Source organism: Hyperolius riggenbachi, chromosome 2, assembly GCF_040937935.1.
Source record: "Hyperolius riggenbachi isolate aHypRig1 chromosome 2, aHypRig1.pri, whole genome shotgun sequence".
NCBI classification, from domain to species: Eukaryota; Metazoa; Chordata; class Amphibia; order Anura; family Hyperoliidae; genus Hyperolius; species Hyperolius riggenbachi.
Genome location: NC_090647.1, coordinates 171,978,133 through 172,000,124, shown reverse-complemented (window position 1 = coordinate 172,000,124; position 21,992 = coordinate 171,978,133). Strand labels below are relative to the sequence as shown.

At 45.5% G+C, this 21,992-nt stretch overlaps 1 protein-coding gene across 2 annotated transcripts in view; it reads right to left on the bottom strand.

The window, feature by feature from the left end:
* TDRD3 (tudor domain containing 3) overlaps positions 1 to 21,992 on the bottom strand; it is a 415,364-nt gene that overhangs the window by 245,043 nt on the left and 148,329 nt on the right. For both annotated transcript variants that reach the window (XM_068267832.1, XM_068267833.1), the window contains exon 3: positions 12,946 to 13,011. In XM_068267832.1, coding sequence (XP_068123933.1) covers positions 12,946 to 13,011 — 66 coding nt within the window. The remainder of the gene's footprint in view (positions 1 to 12,945; positions 13,012 to 21,992) is intronic.

Here is a 21,992-nt window from a genome sequence, read left to right as displayed (position 1 = left end):
CCGACATCTCATTTCTAAAATAAAAGTAAACATTTCTCCACCGTAATATTTATATTACTCGGAAGTTAAGTGTAGCACCATCTTGTGGTCAAAAAGTAAAAATGCACCTACACATACACTTTATATATAGAAATACATACACTTTTTTATTACATTTTATCCCCTTACAACCCTACCCTATAGTTACCAAAATAAAACACTTGGGGGGGGGGGGGGGGGGGGAAGACACCATTTAAAAAAAATAATAATAGTTACCTTTTGGACATTTTATATGTATGTCACAAGGATAGATCACTGTTAAGTTTGCAAATAAAGGCTTGTAATTAGGGATACAGTATTAACAATCACTAAACGAAAAAAATACAAATTTCCCCCAAAAATATTATTGCCAAGCATAGTACTAAGGCAGGGGTAGGGAACCTATGGCTCGGGAGCCAGATGTGGCTCTTTTGATGGCTACATCTGGCTCAAAGACAAATCAGTAGGGGTTGATTCACTAAGCTACACTGTGCTCAAGCAGCGCAGCTTAGTGTGGCAGCGCAAGTAAAATGTTCAAAGTAGGCACACTACTGCTGTAGCATGCGCCACTAACTTACTCGCGCTCCCCCCAAAAAAAACAAAAACTAACGGCAGCTACAATTGTCCCACCCTGGACCCTGTCAGGTCCAGTGACTTTGTAGGATGAGATCCCTGCACTTTGATTGGCCCAAGAGGCTGTCTGTCACTTGACAAGCAGCCTATTGGGCCAAAGTGCAGGGATCTCGTCCTATAAAGTGAATCAACCCTCAAGTCATCTAGCTAATTGTATAAGTTGTTAGTCAGTATTTCTCCTGTCTGGCTCTCAGGGAAATTGCTGATGTTGCTGAAACCCAAGAGAAGCTGAAGACGTGTCTGACACTTCCTCTGCCCGGCGGATCAACTGTATACACATCACCATGGCAACAGGGACGTGAGCCCTCTGCTGCGCATGCGCACTGTCCCAGTTTGAAACATATTGTATGGCTCTCAAGGAAATACATTTTAAAATGTGGCGGTTATGGCTCTCTCAGCCAAAATGGTTCCTGACCCCTGTACTAGGGACACAACTTAAACGGTGTAATAACTGGGACAAATGGGCAAATAAAATGTGTGGGTTTTAGCCACAGAAGCAAGTTTTATTTTAAAACTATAATGGCCGAAAACTGAGAAATAATGAATAATGTTTTTTTTTTTTCTTATTATTCCCTTTAAAATGCATATAAAAGAATATAATTTTTAGCAAAAAGTAACACCCAAAGAAAGCCTAATTTGTGGCGGAAAAAAAAACAATATATAGCATTTCTGTGTGAGAAGTAACAAAGTTATTGGCAAATGAATGGGAGGAGCATGATGAAAAAATTGCTCTGGTTTTCAAGGGAAAAAAAAAACTGTGGTTGGGAAGTGGTTAAAACAAACCTGAAGTGAAAATAAATGTATGGGAAAATGAATTGTATATGTAAGTTCTGTTAAAAAACAGAACCTTAGTAGAAAAGAAAAGAGTTTCATATTGTTTTCATGTACAGAAAGAGTTAAAAAAAATACTTCAGTCGTTATCTATGCAAAAGAGCTTCTCTGAGCTATTTGACCCACTGGGTCCAATAGAGTCCTGTTTTCTGAAGCACTTAAACAGCCATGAAACAATGAGAGACAGCTTGAGATAAGGTTCTACTGCAGGAAAGTACAAAAAGTCATTATTTTCTGCTTAGTTTTATAGCTTAGTAGAGAAGAGTGTGTTTTCTAAACTGCGAAATGACAGAATGATGCACTATGTTATGAAAAAAAACTAAACTATATGACTGAAGATAAAAATATTTGAGACTTTTCTTTGCTACTAATGTACTATTCATTATCGGTATTACGCATACAATTAATTATATCAATTTGTTGTTTATTTTTTGCCTCAGGTTTGATTTAACCACTTCCGGGTTTTGGGTGGTTTTGCTGATCTGTGCTGTGGGGGCTCTTCAGCCCGCAGCACAGATCAGATAGCAGCCAGGGCGATCAGACTTCCCCCCCTTTTTTCCCCACTAAGGGGATGTCCTGCTGGGGGGATCTGATCGCCGCGGGCTGTTTGTGCTTGCGGGGGCTCTTCAAAGCCCCCCTCCGCAGCGCTTTCTGGCCTCCTTCCCCTTCCATCCCTCTCCCTCCCCCTGTGAGCGGCGCAGGACGGAAATCCGTCCTGCGCCGCCTCAGATAGGCTTCAGCCTATCAGATGCCGGCGATCCCCGGCCAATCAGAGGCCGGAGATCGCCGATCTCCTCTACTGCGCTGCTGCGCAGCAGCGCCGTATGTATGTAAACAGCGGGGAAGATCTTCCCCGCGTGTTTACATTTACCCTGCGAGCCGCGATCGGAGGCTCGCAGGGTGTTCACGGAGACACCCTCCGTGAACTGACATGGAATGGGAGAACACTTCAGGATTCAGGGGCGTACTTATGCGTACGCAGAATCCTGAAGTGGTTAAAGGAATTATCAGGCAAAAAAAAAAAAAAAATAAGTTTCACTTACCTGGGGCTTCTACCAGCCCCATGCAGCCATCCTGTAGCCTCATAGTCAGTCACTGCTGCTCCAGTCCTCCGCCGCCAGCTAGTTTTGTTTTTGCCGACCTCGGGGTCGGCGGGCCACATTGCATACATTTTTAGGCATTCCCGCTGGTGCAGGTACATTAACACAAACATTTTTACGCGTTAGTGGTGCAACGCGTACATTTTTAGGGCACAGGATGGCTACATGGGGTTGGTAGAAGCCTCAGGTAAGTGAAACTCATTTTTTTTTTTGCCTGATAATTCCTTTAACCACTTGCCGACCGCCCACTGCCGATGGGCGGCGGCAAAGTGGACGCCGAAAGGACCACAATATGCCGAACGGCAGCGGCTCCTTTCGGCTCGTAGGGGCAGTGATCGCGTCACTGGTGACGTGCGCTGCCCCTGGTAACAGGCTCCGCCCACCCGTGACGTCATCCCGCCGGCCCGTAGCTAGCGCCGGCGGGATGTTAACCCCACGATCGCTGCCAATGTATACAAAGTGTATTATACAGGCTGCCTCCTGCCCTGGTGGTCCCAGTGATCGAGGGACAACCATGGCAGGCTGCAGCCACCCTAAGTTGCACCCAAACACACTGATCTGCCCCCCGCCCTCTGATTGCCCACAGCACACCTCAACCCCCCCCCCCCCTCGCCCACCCCCCAGACCCCTGTTTGCACCCAATCACCCCCCTAATTACCCATCAATCACTCCCTGTCACTATCTGTCAGCGCTATTTTTTTTATTAGGTCCTAATCTGCCCCCTGGGGACTCCTGATCACCCCCCCCCCACACACACACACCCTCAGATCCTCCCCAGACCCCCCTCTCCCTGTGTACTGTATAAATCTATTCTCTACACTAATCATCTGTCAATCACCCATCAATCACCCCTGTCACTAACACTGCCCTCTGGGGGCTCCCGATAACCCCCCCCCCACACCCTCAAATCCTCCCCAAACCCCCCCCCCCCCCCCCGTGTACTGTTTACATCTATTCTCCCCACTAATCACCTGCCAATCACCCCCTGTCACTAACACTGCCCCCTGGGGGCTCCTGATCACCACACACACACACACACACACACACCCTCAGATCCTCCCCAGACCCCCCCCCCCCCCCCCCCCCCGTGTACTGTATACACCTATTCTCCCCACTAATCACCTGTCAATCACCCCCTGTCACTAACACTGCCAAATCCAAAATGCTTTATTGGCAGGACCAATTACATTTCTCATTGCCAAAGCAAAACAAAGCAGTAGCCTCCCTGGCGGTATGGACGAGCTGAGTTCGTCCAGCAAAAACTTGCAAAAAACGTTAATGACGAGCTGAGCTCGTCCATGCCGACAGGGAGATTTCCTGTTTCTCTGCCCCGCCGGCTGCATTTTTTTCTTATCAGAGGGATTCCCCAGGATGGCTGGATGCCTGACTGCACGCTGTGGGTAGCGATCTGTGCTACCCACAGCGTGCAGAACAAGCATCCAGCCACCCTAGGGAATCCCTGGGCAGCCAGCGGGGCAGAGAATGTGCGGGGGATCCCCCTTGTATGTGGAGGCTGTGCTGGCGGGGGATCCCCCTCTGTGCGGGCGGGGGGAACCCCTTTATATGGTGGCTGTTGCGGGCAGGGGATCCCCCTCTGTGCGAGTGGGGGGATCCCTTCTATTGTGGCTTTTGCGGGCGGGGGGATCCCCCTCTGTGCGGGTGGGGGGATCCCCCTTCTATTGTGGCTGTTGCGGGCGGCCTATCCTCCTCCTCCCCCTCCCTCCCGATGTCCCCCCTCCCGATCTCCTCCCCCCCCCCCCTCTCTAAGCCCATTGAGTAAATAGATTTACTCACCGAGGGCTTTCTCCAGCGACGGCAGCAGCACTTACTCCTCCATCTCCGAAGTCCCAGTCTCTGTACAGTTACAGTACGAGGCTTGGTGACGTCACCAAGTCTCGTAATGTAACTGTACAGAGAACGAGACTTCGGAGATGGAGGAGGAAGTGCTGCTGCCGTCGCTGGAGAAAGCCCTCGGTGAGTAAATCTATTTACTCAATGGGCTTAGAGAGGGGGGGGGGAGGAGATCGGGAGGGGGGACATCGGGAGGGAGGGGGAGGAGGGGGATAGGCCGCCCGCAACAGCCACAATAGAAGGGGGATCCCCCCACCCGCACAGAGGGGGATCCCCCGCCCGCAACAGCCACAATAGAAGGGGGATGCCCCCGCCCGCACAGAGGGGGATCCCCTGCCCGCAACAGCCACCATATAAAGGGGTTCCCCCCGCCCGTACAGAGGAGGATCCCCCGCCAGCACAGCCTCCACATACAAGGGGGATCCCCCGCACATTCTCTGCCCCGCTGGCTGCCCAGGGATTCCCTAGGGTGGCTGGATACTTGTTCTGCACGCTGTGGGTAGCACAGATCGCTACCCACAGCGTGCTGGGGGGGGGGGAATCGGGAGGGGGACATCTGGCTACCTATAAATCTGGCTAAACACCTGGCTCACTATATACCTGGCTAAACATCTGGCTCGCTATATACCTGGCTAAACATCTGGCTCACTATATACCTGGCTAACTATACTTGGCTAATTATACCTGGCTGCACATCTGGCTAACTATACCTGGCTGCACATCTTCTACCTATACATCTGGGTCTTATACTCACCATTGGCATGCTGATCCCTCGTCGCGTACCTCTGATAGCTTCCCCAGTGTCGTCTTCTTCCATGTCCCTTGGCGGATTTTGCTTCTTCCTCAGCGATCACATGTCCCCCGTTGATCGGCGTTGATGACACCAGGGTCACACAGCGTCATCAACATCTTGCAGAAAACACTTTTTTTTTAAAATTGAATTCAATACAATAATCTGTATTAAATTTAATATTAAAAAAAAATTGGTTGCAAAAAAAAATGGTTGCAAATTATTGGAAATTAATTGAAACACTTTTTGCACGGAAATCCTGGGGAAACTGAACGCCAGGGTGGTTAACATGGGGAGGGGGGATTGTGGGAATAAGGGAAGGATATAGGGGGTTGGGGTATATAGTCCATAGGTGTGTGGAGGATGTAAGGGACAGCATGGGGGACAGGGATATACAGTCCATAGGGGGGTATTGGGGGAATACAGTCCATGTGGTATCATGTTCCTCTCAGTTGGTGGCAGGCTGTGACATATCGGGCAGCTATTTGCACGGTTGTTTCCTCCTCCCCCAGTAGGATGTAGAGTTTCCTCTCCTCATCTGTGGAGGTAAAATCCTGGATGTGGGGGGAAGAGTCTCTGGAAGTGGGCGGTCCTCACAGGTGCGTATTTGCTGCAGTGTAGCAGGAAGTGGGCCTCATCCTCCAAGACCTCCTGGTCGCATTGTCTGCACAGTCTCTCCTCCCGGGGCTTCCATGTCTGTCTGTGTCGCCCTGTCTATCTCCAGGTTGTGGTACAGGCTCAGGGTCTGTCTGTCTTTGTGGTGGTGTAGCCTCTCCAGATATGGAGCCATTGTGTAATCCCTCTGTAGTGATTGGTAGACAGTGAGTTTCTTGGAATTCTTTATGTCACTTCTCCATTCCTCTATGTATCGTTCCTTGCAGATTTCTATAGTCCGTTTTATTTGGGCTTTTGTCAGCCTGTGTTGGTGGCCTTGGCTGGGCTGCTGATGCTTTGCTTGAGAGCGCATGGTATGGCCTCGCCCCCCTGGCTCAGTGAGGCTTTATGGTGGTAAGTGCTGGGGTTGCTGCTCTGTATATGCGCCCAGTATGAGAGTTCACTTTGCTGGATAGTAAGCCATAGTGGGAACCTGCCTAGCTCTGCCCGGCAGGCTGAGTTCGAAGTGCTTCGATGGACTTGGAGGAGATACTTGCAGAACTCTGGATGGAAGATTTCTGTTGGGCTGGAGTCCCATTTTGATTGGTCTGGGTAGGTGACTGGGCCCCATACCTCACTGCTATAAAGCAGGATTGGGGTGACGATGCTGTCGAATATCTTTACCCACACTCTCACTGGTGGTTTTAGGTGGTAAAGCTGTCTTCTGATGGCATAAAATGTTCTGCAGGCTTTTTCTTTCAGGGCCTGTACTGCTGGTTTAAAGCTTCCTGATTGGTTGATCTCCAGCCCCAGGTAGGTGTAGCTGTTACTAGACACCAGTGGGGAGCCATTTAATATAAATGAGGAGGTGGGGTTTTATTTCCATTCTTCCTCTGGAACATCATCACTTTTGTCTTCTTTGGGTTGATGGGTAGTGCCCATGTGGTACAGAAACTCTCCAATACTGCCAGGCTGTCCTGTAGCCCTTTCTCTGTTGGGGAGAGCAGCACAAGGTCATCTGCATACAGCAGGAACTTCACCTCACGGTCATGCAGGAGGAGGCCTGGAGCTGGGGAGGATTCCAGGGCTACAGCCAGTTGGTTAATGTATATGTTAAAGAGCGTTGGGCTCAGACTGCAGCCCTGCCTGACGTCTCGATTCTGCTTGAAGAACGCACTTCTCTTCCCATCCACTTTCACACTGCATTGGTTCCCAGTATATGAACTCTTGATGAGCGTACGAGAGAGAACGGCGCCGGAGACTTGGGCGCAGGACACAGCCAGTATATGGCTAATCCTGCTGCCGCACAAGTCCGGGCCGTGTTAATTACTATTCCCCCTCCAGGCCGACATGGATAGTGGGGGAATGAAATAATTCGGCTTCCAGCAATAGCTGGAAGCCGAATTATTGTTTTAAAAGCAACTTCAGATCCGTCTTCTGACGGCGCTGAAGTTACTCCATGTGCCTGCGATAGCCGTAGTTCCTATTACGGCCTATGGTGGCGCCGGCTGCGCCCAAGTCTCCTGCGCTGCTGCGCCCAAGTCTCCAGCGCTGGATTTACCGTGTTCGCTTGATGACACCATAGGTTTTTCCTCCTATTCCACTCTCTAGGAGTTTTAGGAAAAGGCCTGGGTGCCACACCGAGTCAAACGCCTTCTTAAAATCAACAAAGCAAGCGTGTATTTTGCCACGTGAGCTGAGGACATGGGTCTTGACAAGGCTGTGCAGTGTGTAGATGTGGTCGGTTGTGCAGTGGTTTGGCATGAACCCGGCTTGGCTTGTGCTGAGTACGTCCTGCTGTGTGAGGGAGGAGAGGATCCTTTTATTGATGATGCTGTTAAACAGTTTCCCCAGTGTGCTGCTGACACAGATTTCTCTGTAGTTTGCTGGATCATATCTGTCCCTATTCTTGTAGATGGGTGTTATGAGGCCTTCACTCCAGGCTTGAGGAAAGGAGCCAGCACTCAGGATGAGGTTGAATAGTCTTGCGAGTGCCTCATGTATATTTGGGGGGCTGTATTTGATCATCTCCGGTACCGCTATCTGTACCGCTGGCTTTGTTGCATTTTATCAGCTTTGTTCTTTCTCTTATTTCCTGCACCGTGATTGGTGTAGCCAGAGGGTTTTTAAAGTCCTTGATTGTCTCCTCCATGTCCTTCAGTTTTGCGGCTATTTGTTTCTGCTCCAGGGTTCAGGCATTTTCTACATGCCTGAATGTCAGGACTGTGAGGTTTATAGGAGCCATTTGTTTGTTGTTTAGGCTTGGGCTCTGGAGTGTTGGGTGAGGCTGTCTTGGCAGCATTTGGGGAGGGGCCTGGCTGGCTGTGGCTGGGCTCTGGGGTGTTGAGTGAGGCTGTGTTGGTAGCATTTGGGGAAGGGTCCAGCTGGCTGTGGTGGTCTTTGGTGTTTACTGTTTCTGCTGTTTCTTGTGTGTGGTGTACAGTGTTGTACAGTGCTGCCCTCAATCAGCGCAAGACTTGTGGGAACCTTTGTACTTTTTGTTGTCACCTCTTCTTTTGGCTAATATTTGTATTTTCCGGATCTCCTCCTTAAGCTGTGCATTCACCTCCTGCAGTTGTTGAAGAGATGCTTTGATTTCACACAGGGCTTCAGTGTGCTCAGATTTCAGCCTGGGGGCTCCTGATCACCCCCCCACACCCTCAGACACTCCCCAGACCCCCCCCCAGACCCCACCCCCCCGTGTACTATATACATCTATCCTCCCCTGTAATCACCCGTCAATCACCACCTGTCACTGCCACCCATCAGATCTCCCCCTAACCTGCCTCTTACGGGCATCTGATCACCCGCCCGCACCCTCAGATTGCCCGCAGACCCACCCTCAGATCACCTCCAAAGTGCATTGTTTACATCTGTTCTGCCATCTAGTCACCCACTGATCACCCATCAATCACCCCCTGTCACCACCTGTCACTGCTACCCATCAGATCAGACCCCTATCTGTCCTTAGGGCACCCAATCACCCGCCCACACCCTCAGAACGCCCTCAGACCCCAGCCCTGATCACCTCACCAGTGCATTGCTTGCATCTATTCCCCTCTCTAATCACACCTTGAGACACCCATCAATCACCTCCTGTCACACCCTAGCACACCTACCCATCAGATCAGGCCCTAATTTCCCCCGTGTGGGCTCCTGATCACTCGGCCAAACCCTCAGATAACCCTCAGACCCCCTTCCGATCACCTCCCCAGTGCATTGATTGCATCAATTTTCCGCTCTAATCACCCCCTGAGACACCCATCAATCACCTCCTGTCACCCCCCTAGCACTCCTATCCATCAGATCAGGCCCAATACAACCTGTCATCTAAGAGCCCACCCTGCTTATGACCGGTTCCACAAAATTCGCCCCCTCATAGACCACTTGTCATCAAAATTTGCAGATGCTTATACCCCTGAACAGTCATTTTGAGGCATTTGTTTTCCAGACTACTCCTCACGGTTTTGGGCCCCTAAAATGCCAGGGCAGTATATGAACCCCACAAGTGACCCCATTTTAGAAAAAAAATAAACCCCAAGGTATTCTGTTAGATGTATGACTAGTTCGTAGAAGATTTTATTTATTTGTCAAAAGTTCGCGGAAATTGATTTTTATTGTTTTTTTCACAAAGTGTCATTTTTCACTAACTTGTGACAAAAAATAAAATCTTCTATGAACTCACCATACACCTAATGGAATACCTTGGGGTGTCTTCTTTCTAAAATGGGGTCACTTGTGGGGTTCCTATACTGCCCTGGCATTTTAAGGGCCCTAAATCGTGAGTAGTCTAGAAACGAAATGCCTCAAAATGACTTGTGAATAGGACGTTGGGCCCCTTAGCGCACCTAGGCTGCAAAAAAGTGTCACACGTGGTATCGCCGTACTCAGAAGAAGTAGTATAATGTGTTTTGGGGTGTATTTTCACACATACTCGTGCTGGGTGGGAGAAATATCTCTGTAAATGATTTTTTTTTTTTTTTTTACACACAATTGTCCATTTACACATACCCAGCATGGGTATGTGTAAATGGACAATTGTGTGTAAAAAAAAAAAAAAAAGATTTTATTTTTTGTCACAAGTTAGCGGAAATTAATTTTTATTTTTATTTTTTTTCACAAAGTGTCAATTTCCGCTAACTTGTGACAAAAAATAAAATCTTCTATGAACTCACCATACTCCTAACAGAATACCTTGTGGTGTTGTCTTTCTAAAATGGGGTCACTTGTGGGGTTCCTAAACTGCCCTGGCATTTTAGGGGCCCTAAACCGTGAGGCGTAGTCTTGAAACCAAATGTCTCAAAACGACCTGTGAAATCCTAAAGGTACTTATTGGACTTTGGGCCCCTTAGCGCCCAAAGTCCTCTGCCTTTTTGTGTATGCATTGCCCGCCCATCACTATAGAAAGTGCATTGTTACAGCATGAGAAATATTGGCCAATCAGAGCTGAACAGAGGTGTGGGAGGGGAAAACAGGAGGGAAAGAGGCTTCAGCAAATCAGGCTGCGTTAAAGTCTGAGGGGAAGTAGAGAAGCAAAAAAGGACAACCCAGAATGCCCTGCAACTTCCTTTTTGCGTACCAAAGTTTGTGTGTACCAAATAAGAGTCAGGTAAACTGGGGAATGATAATTTATCAACAACAAAAGTAATAGTGATTTTAACTGTTTGGATTACCTAGTTAGCATCCTTATTTTGTTTACCAGCTAAAAATAAAGAAAGCTTACTATTCATGGATAAATGTGAGTGTCCATGCTATCGTCGGTGAATGCTCACCTCTTATATTCTATCAGATAGCTGGCCTATATTTGTGAGGGTCCATATTGGATATATATGTATACTGAGTGCCTCTGAGGAAGAGGCCTTGGGCCGTGAAACACGTATCAGGCAGTCTTTGTGTGATTTGGTAATCTGAAATTGAGTCAGCATGTCTGTTTTGTAAACCATGAAAAATCCTTTACTGAGAAGAATAAAGAATCATTGTTCATTTAAAGCCCCGTGACTGTTTGGAATCTGTGGAGTATTGCTGCTGGGGTGGAACAAATCCACTTGCTTCTTTTGTCATTTGTGTTGCTAAAAATAAAGAATTGATTTTTGATTTTATGCCCGACAGTTACACTTTAACCTGTTGTGACCGCTCCATGCCAATTGGCATGAACGTGGCAGCCCCAGGACCGCTCCACGCCGATCGGCATGAAGCGATAGAGGCGGGGATTTGCGCATCTCTGCATGAATGACGGAGCTCCGCTACGCCATCAGTCTCCCAGCGGCGATCGCCGCTAGGAGACTGTTAGACGGCGAAAGTGCCATCTATTTACACGGTACAGCGCTGGTGTACAGGGGACAGCCGTGTCACTCGGCTGTGCCCTGGAGAGGCACAAAGGTGATCTGCTGTCATAAGCTTATAATATAAAATAAAAAACTAGAAGTATTCAAAAAACTAAAAAAATAAATAAATAAACAGGAGCAGAAAGCTCTGTTGGTGGGGAGAAAAGGGAGGGGGGATCACTTTTGTGCTGAGTTGAACGGCCCTGCAGCGAGGCCTTAAAGCTGCAGTGGCCTAATTGGTAAAAAAAAAAATGGCCTAGTCACCAGGGGGGGTTAATACCGCGGTCCTTAAAGCGGACCCAAACCAAACATTTTTTTAATTCAAAATATTTAGTTGCACCACTCTGACACATACAAAGATAAATAAACACTCTTTCAAGCCTATGAGCATTTCAGTGCATGCTTTTCACCCTTCTCTTTTCATAACTAGGGTTATACAGGTGGCAGCCATTACTTCTCAGCTTAGTAGGAGGTTTTACATCATGGGTGTGTTTGTCATCAGCTACCCTCCCTCACAGGGGCGTTGTCTATGTGAAATCTCACACAAGCTGAGATCACCTCCCCTGTGACATCATCAGCAGCAGCCTGTGTTTTGTTTTTCATCTCCTCCACCAGTCTGCCGGATTCTGTCCCGGCAATATGAAAGGAAGGGAGGGGTTCCTCCAATAAATGTTAAATATTTTATATTTGTCATCATGCAGCTGAAAAAAGGCTGTTATTTATTATTCTAATTTAGAAAATAGATTTTATTTCTGAAATCTTGTATTTTTAATTTGGGTCCACTTTAAGTGGTAAAAGCTCCTCTTCTTTGTGGTCTGAAATGTATGCTGAATGTAAGCAATTTTCTGAACCAAAAGAGACTACAAGACCCAGCAAGCAGTATCAGCTCTCTGGTATATCTTCTATACATGACTTAGTGGCATAACATCACATAAGCAGTTCTAACTGATGCATATACAACTATTACAATATCCAGAAACACAAAGTGATCTAAAATGTTACTGTATGTGACTTGGGAGGCTGAAGCAGTAAATAATGAAAAAAGGAATAAACAAATCCTCTGCTAATTTAATATTTACTATGCAGCATAACAGGAAGCGAGGCTGAAGTGTTTACGTATCCAATTTGAATGCATATATCTCTGTACATTGGCAAATCAGTAGGAGTTATACAACAGGAGACAAGTAAAATGGAAAACAGAGGAGTTGAGCTACCTTTAAACAGGGCAGCTCTGGAACACTGCATCTGTTTCATTACGAAAGCTGGTTTAAACCTGGCTATAAACATAGCAAGTGCGGCCTGCTTCTGCAGTCCCTCCTGCCCCTGTCCTAATTAGGGAAGACAGTACACTTGTCACGAATCCAGTCAAACATTGTAGCACCAGCTGATAAACAAACAGGAACAGCTGGTAACTCACAGCACACACTGAAACCTCTCACCGCCAGTCAGCTCTGATTTACTTCATAAACTAAATCCTCTCAGAAGCATTAATAAAACACTGGTGTGCATCCTCCATCAACTCCGCACAAACACTAGAGATTGAGCTAGAATATAATCAGTTCAAGTGAAAGCTGCTGCACTTGCGACACAGAAGAGGTCAAAAGCAGCGGCATGCAATTTTAACACAATTCGTTTTATAAACTCCCCGGAGAGATGACCTCATACCAAGTGTCTCGAATTTTATGGGGGGGGAAAATAAAAGAAAGATGAAAAACGAAGATTCAGTTTCCCCAGAAGTAATGCACAGCCATGACAAGAGGAATATGAAAACAAATAACAGACAAAAAGCCACGGCGTTTGTTACCTTCTCTACTTTTCCTCCATTGATGTCACTGGGGAGAAATTTCTTTCCAATGGTTCTAAGATCTGTCTGAAAAAATAGAAAAATAGAAAATATAGAGTAGAATTTAGCTTTGGGAGTTATGTATATAACATATGTACATTAGACTGTCAGAGGCAATGAAAATGACATACCGTCTGACAGGAATTGTGGTTTTGACATAAAACATACAGCAGCACATATCAGGAAACATTACTTGCCATACTATTTACTCTACAATGCATGCAGTAAAAATGCATCCCAGACAGCCACATATAAACAGCCGTAGGAGTTGTTTTCCTACTTTCTACAGCGCCACGGAATATGCTGGCACTTTCTAAATCAATAATAATAATAATAATAATAATAATAATAATAATAATAATAAAGAGGCACTGTAAAGACATTGTAGAGGAATGTATTACATTATTCAGGATACCCTATTTTATGTTAAAGAGGACCTGAACTTTTGCACATGATAGAAGGAAAACAGAGAAATGCACCCTGTATGTATTTAGAGAGTTTAGCCTGTCTAACTCCCCCTCATCTGTGACTAATCACGAATATAATTTGATCTCTCAGTTGCGTCAGCTGGCTGCCTGCAGAGCTGCTAATTTGTAAACACAGGATGTTAACAATATGTCTGCTTTCATAAACGCAGGAAGTAGACACACTGCAGATTTATTGCAGGATTTGTATCAACTGTAACAAAAAACCGTTTTACTTTAAACGTTATCATGCTGTTGCTTATCTTTTAGAGCAAAGAGGAAGTTCTGAGCTCAGGTCCACCTTAATATCCTGGATTCAGCATCAGAAACCCTTCCTTTATGTATATAATGCTTGAAATCGGTATGTAACCCTGCCCTCCCAGCATATAGCCTAGGCAATGAAGCTATGCAGCTTTCTACACTAGTGCACTCTGGGAGACCACATGTTGTTTCTGCTCACTATGGAACAACAACAAACATTCCGCATTCCGCAGTGATGCACCAAGCCAGCAGTAAAGCTGTCGTGTCGTCACCTGTAATACATTTCAGAAAGTAAATCAGAGTGAGGAAAGCTTTTACAATAGGCAAACACTGACTAAATAATTTATAAAGTAATATTTCTCACTAACTTACTAAGTTAAAGGACCACTATCGCAAAACAAAGCAGGCAGTTAAAATCTAACAGAATCAACAGGTTTTGGGCCAGTCCATCTCCTCATAGGGGATTCTCAGGATTTTCTTTGTTTTCAATTGCATTTCCTGAACAGCAGTTTAACTGCCAACACAGTAAGATGCCAGCCAGCCTCCCTACACACCTGCACACTATTTTGTTAGACTTTGCAACTGCTGTTCAGAAAATGCTGTTGAAAACATAAAAAACCCCTGAGGCAGGGAACACAATTTACTGTTTTCGTGCGCATTTTCTGCACAGAAAAACTGAGAACTCATGTTAATCAATGTGCTAGTGCACACTTACTGTGTTGTTCGCGCGCAGAAAAAAAAAACTGACATTCTGCATCCTGATTCTGCACATTTTGGCAGTTTTCTGTATCAATTACATCAGCTGCTGTGAAAAAACGCGCGCGTTTTCCTGCATGGAAACACACTTAGTGTGCAGAAAAAGTATGCAGAAAAACGCGCGCGGAAAGCTGAAAGTCAAGTGTGTTCCCTGCCTGAGAATCCCCCGTGAGGAGATGGACTGGCCCAAAACCTGTCGGTTCTGTCAGATTTTAACTGCCTACTTTTTTCACGATGGTGGTCATTTAAAGATCCTGCAACAATGTTATAAAACTACTAAAGGCCCCCTGCGCACTGCAAATCCGATTTGCGATTCTGATTCCAGTTTTTCCTGGATGCTATCAAAATAAAAAGAAAACCGCAGAAAAAGCGCAGAAAAAATCAATCAAAAATGTCAAATCGGAATTGCATGGTAAATCGCGTCAAAATCGCAAATCTGAATCATATGTAGTGTGCAAGAGTCCTAACAGAGCTTTTGCAGCTCAGACAGCCTTTGTCATTGAAATAGCAGCAGTGATGCAGCACAACCTGCTCCACTGCTACTACCAGCTGCACTGAGGAAGTCCCTGCACTGCTACTGACAAATCAAAGAAAACAGCTCTCTGGTGGCTGGCAGCTCAGGCAACCAGATGCCACTGTATCTGCAAAAAGCTTTGCCTTAGGGATTTAAAAAGGTTCGAGGATGGAGAGAATCTTTTCCAAAACAGTGCTAGGGCAGCAGCGGGACATGGGTTACCTGCTGGCCAAACAGCTGATTTGTAATTAAAGTACAGGGCTGTAGAATTCAACACAGAGGAAAAGAATGCATTGCAAAATGTACAGATGCTACAAACCAAAAAAGTATATCGCTAAAGCTTCCAAACAGGCAGTAATAAGATGAAATGGCATGTGACAGGCAGCGTGAGTTATAGCTTTGTTTTCACGGTTCTGGTTGGAAGTCGCTAAAGCTGAGAATTAAGCCAATTGCTGAGCTGAAGCACAAATCATTTGTACTGCCATGCAATAATTAACATAAGCATCTGGTATCCAGCCGAGAATAATTCCTGCTCCATAGGAGATGAAGTATGATGGGAAAAGGGTTATTAAGTACCATTACCGCTTTTATCTGTAAACCTGTATTTACAGACGATTTTAAAGAATAAGGGACTAATTGTACTCAATAATGTTATCCTAAAACCTCACAAAAGAAATCTGCACATTGAGAGTCCTGCAGCTAGCATGCAAAGGACTAGAGGGATATATCTCCACAATGACCGCTGGATAATGCTATTACATATGACAGATATAAATGTGGCAGGTATTATAGCTTTGGCATTTAGCATCCACACTTTTCTCTACCGCATCACCTTATTTAAAGCAGACCTGAACTCAAAACTTCCTCTTTGCTCGAAAAGATAAGCAAAAAATAATAACCTTTCAAGAAAAACATTTCTTTGTTACAGCTGAGACATATTCTGCAATACCTCTGCAGTGTATCTACTTTCTGCTTTCATGGAAGCAGACATTGCCAACATCATGTGCTTTCAAATTAAACTCTCTGCCGTGGCAGGCAGCAGACACAGCTGAGGGATCAAACAACTTGTGATTAGACACAGATGATGGGAAATTAGACAGGCTAAACTCTCTAAATACATACAGGGTGCATTTCTCTAGGTTTTCCTTCTGTCCTGTGGAAAAAAATTCAGGTCCACTTTCATGGACAGTGCTCTCAATAAATTAGCACAAAGTCAAATGGAGAAAGCTGGTGGGGGCACACATCAGTATCTACAAAGAGGACAGTGAGACTGATCAGACTACCACCAGGCCCCGGGGAAAGAACAAGTATGTAAACAGTGAATGGGAAACATTTACTTTTACATTTTCCAGGTGTCATTTTAGAAAAGTCTTGATTAGATGCCAGCATTTTCAGAAAGGGGGTAGGTATAACACCTAAGCAAACAAAATACTGTCACAGGATTTAAATTGCAGTGCTATTACATGTAACAAGCATTAGCAATTAAAAGATTTTAGGCTAATCCGATCTAAGAAAGAGAACCTTCTGTGTGAGGGCTGGTGCACACCAAAACCCGCTAGCAGATCCGCAAAACGCTAGCAGATTTTTAAACGCTTTTTTTTATTTTTATGAGGCGTTTTGCTAGCGTTTTGCGGATTGCTGCTGCGGTTTTCAGTATAGTAGATTTCATATATTGTTACAGTAAAGCTGTTACTGAACAGCTTCTGTAACAAAAACGCCTGCAAAACCGCTCTGAAGTGCCGTTTTTCAGAGCGGTTTGCGTTTTTCCTATACTTAACATTGAGGCAGAAACGCATCCGCAATCCAAAAAATGCCTCACCCAGGCATTTTTCGTTTCTGCAAAACGCCTGCCGCTCTGGTGTGCACCACCCCATTGAGATACATTGACCAAGCAGATCCGCAGCCGCAAGCGGATCTGAAAACGCCCAAAAAGCCGCTCGGTGTGCACCAGCCCTGACTGGGGATTCAGCATCACAATTGCCGCTAGTGGAAAAGGGCCTTAAGTGCAAACTCAGAATGTGTAATGTGTTCTCTACATTACGCAATGGCTTTTTTTTTTGTTAACAATTCTTCAATTAGGCTTCATTCATGTGGAATCAAGGAACACTTGATACCTGGTTAGTTTGGTCTGGTGTCTTCAGTGCACAGGCTGACTGCCGAGCAGGAGTAAGTGTGACTGGAAATGGGCTTCTTGGACATAGAGGAAGAGAGCTTGCCACAGTGGCGAGGGTTGGCGCAAACTGGACTGGCAGGCTGGTATGGCAAAGACATGGACAACAAGAGCAAACTGGACTAGCAGGCTGGTATGGCAGGTACATGGACAACAAGAGCAAACTGGAGTGGCTGCCTGGAGAGCCAATGACAAACAGTTGCACTCAACTGGCAGGACAGGAAAAAGCATAAATGTGTCCATGCCACATACAATTAAAATATTAAAAGATATTTTACACCAATATGATAAATATGATCGGTTGCCCCCCCCCCCAAAAAAAATCAATAGCTTTTATTTGTATTGGATCGAGATATCCAAATTTTATGTTTTTTGGTGTTTTTTTTTGGGGGGGGGGGGGGGGGGGTTGGACATGTTGGAAAATTCAGACCAATTTTTTCAAGAATTGTATGGTGGGTGGTGGATAGGCTGGCTCCTCGCGGATTAATCACAAGTAACCACGGTGGTTACTCATGATTCAAATTAGCTCTAACTGCTCTAGCTGAGCGAGTAGATGTGCCCAGAATGCCGCTCTTCGCCCAGCGTTTCAACAGGCTCACAAGCGTCCTAATGGACGCTTTGCAAGCCTCACTATGGAGCACTTCCTCCTTCCAACTTGAAAGAGGAAGTGCTCCATAGCGAGACTTGCAACGCGTCCAATAGACGCTTGTGAGCTTGTTGAAACGCAGGGCGGAAAGCGGCATTCTGGATAAATAACCCTGCCGCATCTACCCACTCAGCTGGAGCATTTAGAGCCAATTTGAATCACGAGTAACCACGGTGATTACTCGAGATTAATTTGTGATAAGCAAGCCTAGTGGTGGATCGTGAAATTGTATTAAACCAGAAAAAAATTTACGTTAAGTATTCAGTACATACAAAACTTTATTCCCTATTCTGTCTCGATTTTTCTAACCAAACAATTTTTTCAGAGTTTACAATTTTTAATCCATAAGTTGCGGCAATCTTGAAAATAAGTGTGTGGTACCTTGAAGATTCTGATGGAAACGTGCGATAAATCCGAAAATTGGATCGGAATGCTCAAATCAAATCAAAATATGAAAAAAAATGGTATGGTGTGTGACCACCTTAAAGAGGAACTCCAGTAAAACTAATGTAATAATAAAGTGCTTAATTTTTAGAATACAGGTCCTTCTCCAAAAATTAGCATATTGTGATAAAGTTCATTATTTTCTGTAATGTACTAATAAACATCAGACTTTCATATATTTTAGATTCATTACACACAACTGAAGTAGTTCAAGCCTTTTATTGTTTTAATATTGATGATTTTGGCATATACTGGTAGCTCATGAAAACCCAAAATTCCTATCTCAAAAAATTAGCATATCATGAAAAGGTTCTCTAAACGAGCTATTAACCTAATCATCTTAATCAACTAATTAATTCTAAACACCTGCAAAAGATTCCTGAGGCTTTTAAAAACTCCCAGCCTGGTTCATTACTCAAAACCACAATCATGGGTAAGACTGCTGACCCGACCGCTGTCCAGAAGGCCATCATTGACACCCTCAAGCAAGAGGGTAAGACACAGAAATAAATTTCTGAACGAATAGGCTGTTCCCAGAGTGCTGTATCAAGACACCTCAGTGGGAAGTTTGTGGGAAGGAAAAAGTGTGGCAGAAAACACTGCACAACGAGAAGAGGTGACCGGACCCTGAGGAATATTGTGGAGAAGGACCGATTGCAGACCTTGGGGGACCTGCGGAAGCAGTGGACTGAGTCTGGAGTAGAAACATCCAGAGCCACTGTGTACAGGCATGTGCAGGAAATGGGCTACAGGTGCCGCATTCCCCAGGTCAAGCCACTTTTGAACCAGAAACAGCGGCAGAAGCGCCTGACCTGGGCTACAGAGAAGCAGCACTGGACTGTTGCTCAGTGGTCCAAAGTACTCTTTTCGGATGAAAGCAACTTTTGCATGTCAATCGGAAATCAAGGTGCCAGAGTCTGGAGGAAGACTGGGAAGAAGGTAATGCCAAAATGCCTGAAGTCCAGTGTCAAGTACCCAAAGTCAGTGATGGTCTGGGGTGCCATGTCATCTGCTGGTGTTGGTCCACTGTGTTTTATCAAGGGCAGGGTCAATGCAGCTAGCTATCAGGAGATTTTGGAGCACTTCATGCTTCCATCTGCTGAAAAGCTTTATGGAGATGAAGATTTCATTTTTCAGCACGACCTGGCACCTGCTCACAGTGCCAAAACCACTGGTAAATGGTTTACTGACCATGGTATTACTGTGCTTAATTGGCCTGCCAACTCTCCTGACCTGAACCCCATAGAGAATCTGTGGGATATTGTGAAGAGAAAGTTGAGAGACGCAAGACCAAACACTCTGGATGAGCTTAAGGCCGCTATCGAAGCATCCTGGGCCTCCATAACACCTGAGCAGTGCCACAGGCTGATTGCCTCCATGCCACGTCGCACTGAAGCAGTCATTTCTGCAAAAGGATTCCCGACCAAGTATTGAGTGCATAACTGAACATAATTATTTGAAGGTTGACTTTTTTGTTTTAAAAACACTTTTCTTTTATTGGTCGGATGAAATATGCTAATTTTTTGAGATATGAATTTTGTGTTTTCATGAGCTGTATGCCAAAATCATCAATATTAAAACAATAAAAGGCTTGAACTACTTCAGTTGTGTGCAATGAATCTAAAATATATGAAAGTCTAATGTTTATCAGTACATTACAGAAAATAATGAACTTTATAACAATATGCTAATTTTTTGAGCAGGACCTGTATTTATGTATAAATTATTTAGTCAGTGTTTGTCCATTGAAAAATCTTTCCTCTCCCTGATATACATTCTGACATTTATCACATGGTGACATTTTTACTGCTGCCAGGTGATGTCAGTAGAAGGAGATGCTGCTTCCTTTTTTTGGCAGTTGGAAACAGCTGTTATTTTCCACAATGCTACAAGGCTCCTGCAGTGTGATGTCAGAACCTTGGTCCTGACATCACACTATGAGAGGGGTTTCACCACAATATCAGCCATACCAAGCCCCCTGATGATCTGTTTGAGAAAAGGAATAGATTTCTTGTGTAAAAGGGGGTTTCAGCTACTGATTGGGATAATCTGCAGTCCTAAAGGGGACTCTCTGTCTCTCTCCTCTTGCTTGTTTCTGTCTTTCTTTTCTCATTCTCTTTTTAGCTATCCATTCTCTCTCTCTTTTTCTATCCACTCCTTTCCTTTACACTCTTTTACTTTACACACTGCGGGGCATCTGGAAATGCTGCAGAGCGAGCGCCGCCGGTAGATGTGGCGCTCCCCTCATAGCACTCCAGTCCGCCCCACGCGTCCTCCACTAGTCATGTGCTGTATTATATATGGATTTCTTACTTATGTACCATACTGTACCTGATTGTATGTGCTGAAGGATCGCATGTATGTGTTTGTACCATCACCGACCCTGTATGAGCCAAAAATAATTCCGGGTACAACCCCCGTTGTACTTGGCGAAATAAATTATTCTGATTCTGAAAGTTCAATTCTTAGTTACGGTTTCTCTTTAAAGGGAACCTGAAGCGAGGAAAATGATTTACAACAAACACATGACGTAGCTGCAAATGAATATTACATACTAACCTTACTGTCAGCTCCTCTCAGAAGCTCACCATTTTCTTCTTAAAGTGATCCCTTCCAGTTCTGACAATATTTTGTCAGAACTGAAATATACCAGTTGCTGTCAGTTATGTATCAGCTGAATGTGCAAGGTAATGTCCATGTTTTCCTATGACTCAAGTGGGTGATATTACAGTTTAACAGTGTGCTGACCAGGAAGCTGTTAGGGGGTAATGGCCATTTTTAAAATGGAGGACAGAGAATTGATCACAGTGGACAAATGGGACGCAGGAGAAGAGAAAGAGATTGAGGAGTAGACTACACAGGAGGTAAGTATGACCTGTGTATGGTTATTTTGACTTTTTACTTTCAGTTCAGGTTCTCTTTAAAGAGACTCTGAAGCGAGAATAAATCTCGCTTCAGAGCTCATGGTTAGCAGGGGCACGTGTGCCCCTGCTAAACCGCCGCTATAGCGCCGCTAAACGGGGGTCCCTTCACCCCCAAACCCCCCACTGCAACACTTGGTCGCAGACTTGGTCGTTCCTGGAGGCAGGGCTGACGGCTGCAGCCCTGCCTCCAGTCGCGTCTATCAGCGGCACATCGCCGCCTCTCCCCCGCCCCTCTCAGTGAAGGAAGACTGAGAGGGGCGGGGGAGAGGCGGAGATACGCGCTGACAGACGCGCGTGGGGCAGGGCTGCGGCGGTTAGCCCTGCCCCAACCAGGAAGCGCTCCCCCGCATTACGGAGGGGATTTGGGGGATCAGGGACCCCCGTTAAGCCGCAGGATAGCGGCGGTTTAGCAGGGGCACACGTGCCCCTGCTATTTATGAGGTGTGAAGCGAGATTTATTCTCGCTTCAGACTCTCTTTAAGGCGTGGTCCACACATAAGAAGGTATCCAGTCCTGTCTTCTCAGTTTTTGACAGTTGGTGTCAGTTTTGCATGTGTTTGTATGAATGTGTTCACACATAAATCTGTACATTTCTAGTCCATCCATGTGACAGGAGATACAGACCAGAGGCACAAAACTGTCAAACAGGCCAAAGTAGCAAAGCTGATTGGCAAGATTGACACAGGCAGGGATACATCATGAATTACGCTGTGGCTGTCTGATTCAGACAGTGCGGTTAAGCCATGTTTTAAATAAACTTTTAGTTTGCACTTGTGTGTGGCCACACTTCCTGCCAGCATCATACCACTACTAGTACAGCTATCAGGTG